The sequence below is a fragment of the Symphodus melops genome (assembly GCF_947650265.1).
Source record: "Symphodus melops genome assembly, contig: scaffold_546, whole genome shotgun sequence".
Lineage (NCBI taxonomy): Eukaryota > Metazoa > Chordata > Actinopteri > Labriformes > Labridae > Symphodus > Symphodus melops.
Genome location: NW_027636454.1, coordinates 1 through 7429, shown reverse-complemented (window position 1 = coordinate 7429; position 7429 = coordinate 1). Strand labels below are relative to the sequence as shown.

General features: G+C 47.3%; 1 protein-coding gene across 1 annotated transcript; it reads right to left on the bottom strand.

Annotated features, from left to right (window-relative positions):
• Nucleotides 1–1030: 1030 nt before the first annotated feature.
• Nucleotides 1031–6061, bottom strand: LOC306819494 (amyloid beta precursor protein binding family B member 2-like; the record flags this gene model as incomplete). Its single annotated transcript, XM_079373302.1, has 5 exons — nt 5764–6061; nt 4862–4976; nt 3129–3216; nt 1270–1350; nt 1031–1168 (listed from the first exon to the last, which is right to left on the bottom strand). Coding segments are annotated over exons 3-5 (304 nt in total), but the record flags the coding sequence as incomplete, so codon positions are not given.
• Nucleotides 6062–7429: the final 1368 nt, after the last annotated feature.

Below are 7429 nucleotides of genomic sequence, written 5' to 3'. Positions count from 1 at the left end.
CAATTTTCTGCCCCCTGTAAGCATTGATCATGTCGTAATTTACAAAGAGCGAGCGAGTGAGCGAGAGAGAGAGAGAGCTGCCCTGTGAAACTGCTGCCTCCTATTAAACAGACTCACTGAAGCTGCATCATGTCACAGATAAAATCCATAAGTTATCGAAAAAGGGAAAAAAAAAAAAAAAGCAGATTTCCCGCCTTCTGATTGGTCGAACATGATCAACATTCAACATGCAGATTTGAACCTGAGTGGAGTCTCTGAGCGCCTCCTTCTATTCCCGCCGCACAGCGTAGTGAAACGGCGGCACTAGTCCTGACGTGGAACTGCACGACTAAACGTTCGATTTTAGATTCAAGAAAATCGTTTTTTTTTTTGTCTTCACCTTTATGTCTTTATCACATGTACGTGTTGTTTTAAAATCATAATTTCCTCTCCAGCTTTCTTAAATACTTCCAGATTGTGATTGGAACACCGTTCATAAGAAGGACGAAGTGTGACGATGAAGAGCAGACGGTTGTGACGGGCGCCGCTCTGATCCCAGATCGTGTCTGTGGAAAGACGTCTAATCATTTAATTCCACGTCTGTAAGCATCGAACGTTTTGTCGACTTCTTAAATTAGCTTCAATATGATCAGCAGTTTTCAAGGACGATGGCGGTTTTTATCAGGGCGTGTGTTTCGCCATGACAGACAGAACGCTCAACGACCCTTTAAAGATCGCACCGTAAGGAAACTTGAACGACTGAAAGTGTTCGTTCTCTTTCGGTCGGTTTCTCCCGTTTGTCCCGACTACGGTGAACTCCGAAGCAGAGAGAATCACTCCCATGATTCCCCGCTAGCTTCACCATCATCTTTTGTTAATGTTTTGATTGCGAGCCCCCTGGTGGTGGATCTGACATACTGCGTGTTTGAGTAAAGAGTGATAAGAGGGGATAACGTGCAGAGAGCGGGTCGATAAAGTGAACAAACGGTGACTGAATAAATAAATAAATAAAGATTGTTGTTAAGCTACGCCGGAGGAGAAGGTTACAAACAGCAACATGATGAGTGTCTGACCTTTTCTTTGCTGATGGTGACGGTAGCATCTGCCACATTTAGAGCCACGGGAGTCCAGTCCTCTCTGTTGGAAGAACCGATGAGACTCTCTATGGCTCCGTTCAGTATGTCCATGCCTGGAGAGCATAAAACAAATATTACACGGTCGTGAAAATCAACACCGACTGTGAGCTTGTCGTTCCCGTTTCCCCGGAGTGCTGACTGTGTGTTCACTCACCTATTGGTCTGACCACAGGAAGCATCCCGAGGTAGAGCACCTGGAACTTCTGCACCAGCTCCGTCTTTGGCGTGGGGAACTCTGCTGGGTCGAAGCACAGTCGAGTTTAACACGAGCCCGTCACCAGGACATTTATCCTTTTCTTCCATTTCTTTCAAAACAAAGTCGAAAACACAGCGTCATCTGCTCAACGGCCAGAATCAGGACCAACGTTTCCCAACGTTCCCCGCAGAGTCCGAATCTAAATTCACACTGACACACACAATCAACTCTAACCACAACAGTCTCACCTCTATGTAATGACCAACTTCAGCTCGGGGAATCCTTCAGCGGATAAATCCCCGACGAGCCCCCTGCTTATGTTAATCGCATGGGGACTTGAACCAGCGACAGCACTGCAGCCTTTGAGCCTGGCAGACCCAGCCTGATTAAGTTCATGCATGTTTTCACTTTTTACCGACTCGCTCCCTCGTGAAGCTGTGCAGAAAAAAACAAGGCTGCATGAAAACCTCTTTTTCAAAGACTTCAGAATAAAACACTCCTCCGATGGATTTATCCCTGACGTGGATGTTTGATGATCCGATGCTGTTTCGCACTGACACAGTGCACGAGTCGTGTTATTAGTCAGATTATTGTTTTTCCCCCTCGTGCTGCACTTTTCTGCTCCGGCGTTCAAACACTTGATTACAGCGTTGTGCATGGTAAGCAGAAACGGAGCAGCAGCTGTGTGATTGGACGAGCAGTCAGCAGCACGCTGTGCTGTTTGGACGGTATGAAGGTGAGGTGATGAACACGGGCTCATTATGGCTCGACCCCCCCGTCACCGCTAACAACTGTTAAAGATGCCCTGTGGACACTTTGACCACGAGTAGAGCTGTGGAGGATTTCATCACACACAAAGCTGCATGATTGACCGGTTTGCACAAACGAGGAGCGTTAGCAGCGAGCTAACGCCGAGGTTCAGACTGCTAACTTATAAAGTCGACCTCGTAAATGTTTAATGTGGAACGAACGACGTGAAGCTTCGAGGACAAACGTTTTGTGAGGGGCCGTTCAGACAGGAAGTGGTTCTGCACTCTGCTCCGTGCACGGGGAGCGACGAGTGAAACGATAGTCTGGAAAATACTGCTGCTAGTTTTTGGATGAACAGTTGGCGTCATGCTAACTCCAACGGGGGAATTTAGCATGATGACTTTCAGAAAGAGCAAAAACACAGATTCCTCCTTTGATAACAAGTGTTTCAAAGTGCAGCCATCGTCCAAGAAGGACCACATGACCTGGCTCAAATTTAGCCCCTCCCCCCCGCTCTGAATTTTAGCTAGCACGACTCCCCTGTGTGTATCTGTCCACGATTCAGCAAAAAGCCTTGAACTTGTTCCTCCACCGTGGATCACAGAGACACTTTTTTTTTTATTCTTCTATTGAGAAATTGACGATAAAGATAATTCTGCCTACTGAAGACGAGGGTGAAGACAAGCTTGCTAAAAAAGAAGGGGTTGCGGGTTCATCAAATGCTCATGGGCACGACAGGATCTGAGGGAGTTGGAAACGTTTTAACGGCTCGGATTCGCTCTAACGTCACGAAACACCAACAGTAGACCAATGAATGAGCTCCCACCTGATCAGCTGATCTTAACACAACTTTGTTTGTCTACAGGACGCCGCAGCGCTCACACTGACTGGTGTGGAAAACTAAAAACAGCTTGCAGGTGCTTCTCTTCCTCGCTCTGTCGTCGCTGTGCTGAGAGGTAACCTGCTCACAGGCAAACAGCGTGCCACTGATAAATCTCTCTCACCAGCGCGGCGGCCCCCGTGTGCCATAAATACACAGAGTGAGGTGCTGTGTGAATGAAGCCCACCTTGTAAAGGAAGATCAAGTCCCGCCTGCATCCTGTCCTGCAGAGAGCCTCCTGCCATCGCCTTGGCATTCTTTCGCTCGGTCATTATCTGAAGGAGAGCCGGAGAGGAAGAGGAGAAGAAGAAGGATGAGGAAATGGCGTGTAAAAACAGAGCAGAGACAACATGGGAGGAGGAGGAGGAGGAGGAGGAGGAAGAGGAGAGGGAAGAGACAAAGATGAAAATGTGTGAGAGGGAAAAAGGATGAGGGAGGAGAGGAGGAGGAGGAGGAGGAGGGGGGGACAAAAAGATGAAAGACTTAACAAGAAAGGGTTCAGGAAAAAAAACCTGGAGCAGTTTCACCCGTGATACTGTCATGTTTTCACCCGGGAGCACGCACACACACGCACACACACACACACACACACACACACACACACATTAAGGAGGTCGAACCTTTCCTTTCAAAAAACAGGGTGAGAGTTTTTTTCTGCAGCTCATCTCACAAGAAGAAACACACACACACACACACACACACACACACACACACACACACACACTCCTCCAAACACCGTACATGATTCATGCATGTCCTTAATCAGAGTGTTAGTCAAAACTTTATCTGAGCCCCCCCCCTGCAGGAATATAAGGTGAGTGTAACACGTGGGACAGGTGGTATCAGCATGACGGATGAGGAGCGCAATAAACGGCTTCTTCAGCTTTTCTTCTTCTGACAAGCAACATTTCAGTAAAGATGATTCCCTGTTCTTTACAAATCATCAATCATAACGACGCACCTGTGGGGAATTAAAAGCTCCTTTTGCAAAAAAAAAAAAAAAAATTGAATTAAAGTTGTGCATCCATAAACGAGTTTTACTGGGAGGAGACGCATTAATTCTCCGTGCGTTCAGCGACTCCTGCAGACGATAAAACACGATGATTTAAATCGTCTTCCTCCTCTCTCTCTCTCTCTCGTCTGCACACATCTGAGAGCGCTGCAGAGAACGCTCCGGGATTATGTCTTTGAGGAGAACATGAACTTCTCTACCTCAGTTTAATGCAGGTTTTTTTTTGGGACTTCCTGACAGTCGAGGCTGCACACAGACTGAGGATGAAGAAATGTGAGTGGAACAACACAGGACGTCCTGCAGCGTGTTGAGGCTTCATGTGTTGCTCTGATGTAGGACGGAGAGGTGAGATAATGTGCTGAGTGTCATGAGGCTCACAGCATGGCCGTGTATGTGACTCTTGGAGGGAGCCTCAAGTGGACACTCGATGAACTGCAGGATTTTTACCTCCCACACTGACTTCATTTTTCAACACCAGATGTTGCTGCTCGGTTTTATCTTAACATCTCTGTTTGTTTTCTCGTTGTAAGTTGATGCAAACGTTGTGTCTTTTTTTAAAAGGTCGACAGAGCGCTCGAATGGAGGCCGCCACTTTCCTCAGCTCTGTCTCCCCTCCTGTCTAAATATTTGAATTGTCTGACGATGGATATAAAAAAGATCTGATTTTTCTTCATAATTAAAAGTAAATGTTTCAAATCGTTAATGTTTTTTTTTTTTTCCTTGATAAAACGTGACGCTGACCTCTCTTCTCAAAAGCTAACCCAGACAGCGCCCTCTACTGGTTAAAAAAAAAAAAGAGTGTTGCAAATGTGTTTTGTCTCATTGGTTTAAATGTGTGTATCGCTACGGGAACATCATCCCAACATGTCGGCGCTTTACGTGACCTCCGTCGTGCCTGAAGCACTCACCCGGGAGCAGATCTCATGCAGGCTGGTGGCGATGGCTTTGGCTGGCGTGTCACAGCGGAACACATGACATTTCAGGATCCTGGTGTTTTTATCCCGAGCCACGTATGCAAAGTCCCTGTGAGAGAGATGAACACACACACACACACACACACACACACACACGAGGTCAGAGGTGAAGGTGAAGGGACGACATGTTTGACTTCTACTCAAGAAAGACAAATAATGACTGGTGGTAATGTGCACATCTGTGTGTGTGTGTGTGTGTGTGTGTGTGTGTGTGTGTGTGTGGACATGAGATCTGAGAAAAGACGAATGAATTGACCTTTATCAGTCTCATGAACACACACACACACACACACACACACACACACAGAGATGCAGGTCGATGGACCCCAGAGGATCGTTAAAGCAGCGTGAACCGAGAGGGAGTTCAATGAGCGACGGCGGCGGGGAAGAACTTTTCCCCAAAGCCAGCGGAGCCGAAAAAAACAAGTGAAGTGGTGCAGAGGTCGGATGAGAAGAAGGAGGAGCGGAGACGGAAAAATGCAGACAATAAGAAGGAGAGGAAATACAAAAGACTGACAGACGTCATCTGAATAACTGTCTGCACGTTGATTTCTGTCCAATATCCGCCGCGACAGGAAACACACGCCCGAGGGTCCGAGTGTGTGCGTGTGTGTGTGTGTGTGAATACTTTAAAACAGGCTTGAAGACAGTGAAGGATCGAAGAGGTCACCTTCACTGCCTGCATCCTGTGTGTGTGTGTGTGTGTGTGTGCGTACAGTATATGGAGGGCTGCTTTGAACACGGGGAGAGAAAGGAGACAGAGGAAATGAAAGACTAAAGCATGACGGAGACGCTGCAGAGACACGGAGAGGAATGAAGAGAAGGAATGTGTTTACCTCTCTCTGAGTCCAGGGAAGCCAGGGAGGAGAGAAAGTCAGTTAGTGGAGAAGAAAAGAAATATATATATATATTTATCATCGCTGAGACCCCCTGCTGGGAGGACAAGAGGCACAGAGGGGGAGGCAGGAACTCACTCACACACACACACACGCACACACACACACACACACACACACACTAACACACACAGTAACACACTGAGTTACACACTCTGTCTTCAACCTCGCCTTAAAACCGCTTCAGAGGCAGAATATGCAAATGTGTGTGTGTGTGTTTGTATGTGCGTGACTGTGAATGTGTGTTTTTGTGTGAACATGTATGTGTGTGTGTGTGTGTGTGTGTGTGTGTGTGTGTGTGTGTGTGTGTGTGTGTGTAGCAGGACTTCAGGTAGATATATATATATTTTTAAAACACTCCATCCTGAGTTCAAACATGAAATATAACATTAAAGTCTGTTAGCAGCAAATGCTAACTCGACGCTAACAAAACAACTCAAAATCAGTCAGAGAATTCAAATGGATAAAAGTCCTGACTGTCGCTCCTTTGGTCTCATTTCCTCACGCCGTCCTGGCTCTAATATGGACGCGTGGGCCGAGAGCTCGTTAGAATCTGAGCTCTGTTCAGAAGGTAAATAAAAGAGGACCGAGACGTCACCTCGGTGGATTTAAAACCTTTTAATGGGCTCCCAGTGTTTTTGAGAAAGAAATAAAAGAGCGTGCTTTAAAATAAAGACAGAAGAAACGGGGAGAAGTCGGAGTCAGAGGGAGTGAAGTGAAATAACCACAGAGGAGGAAACTGGAAGTGAGCGGCAACGACGTCGAGGAGGAGGAAGAGAAAAGAGCACGGACGAGCAGATTGAGGAGAGGAGATAAAAGAGAAAAGGTAAGAGAGCGATATCTCACTTCCAACATCATCTCCTCATCATGCAGACGCCCCTGAAAATGTCAAGGTTGCTGTGGGGATGTGCACTCCCCGAGGAGCGAGCGAGCGAGAGAGAGAGAGGGAGAGAGAGGAGGCACCGCACTTATACTGTCTGTCACTGTGAGTGTGTGTGTGTGTGTGTGTGTGTGTGTGACAGCATTAGAGGGGAATCCTTTCCAGCACATCATCAGATCAAACACAACATAACTTTAAAGAAATGGCTGCAGATGTTCAGGTGATGTGTCCTGACATCCTTCACATGGATCAAAGCAGCAGGTGGGATTTTCAACACAAAGACGAAACAGGAGACACACAAACGTTTCACTGTTTGGAGATTAAGACCAACACAACTCCTGCACAAACTTCTCTTTTAACCTTTTTCCTGCTTTCATTCAACACCAAACAAGCCCCCCCCCCCCCCCCCCCCCCCCCCCCCCCCATTAAATAAAATAAACATCCCTGCTCAGCTTCATCACCGGACACACCGTGGCCGTGTCCTCTTCTCCCCATCAGTGAAAACAAACATACTCACGGTGGTTTGTTTTCCTCCTTCAGCGTCTGTTCCTGGTGATACTGCAGCCGCGACACACTCACTCACACTCACACACACACTCCTCCTCTTCCTCACCCTGTCTGCTCCACAACTACTGAGCACTAACCAGACCACCTCCCCCTCCAGGCAGCGTCTTCGCCTGCCTCTCCCTCTCTTCTGCCAAAACCCCACTCTCCTCCTCCTCCTCC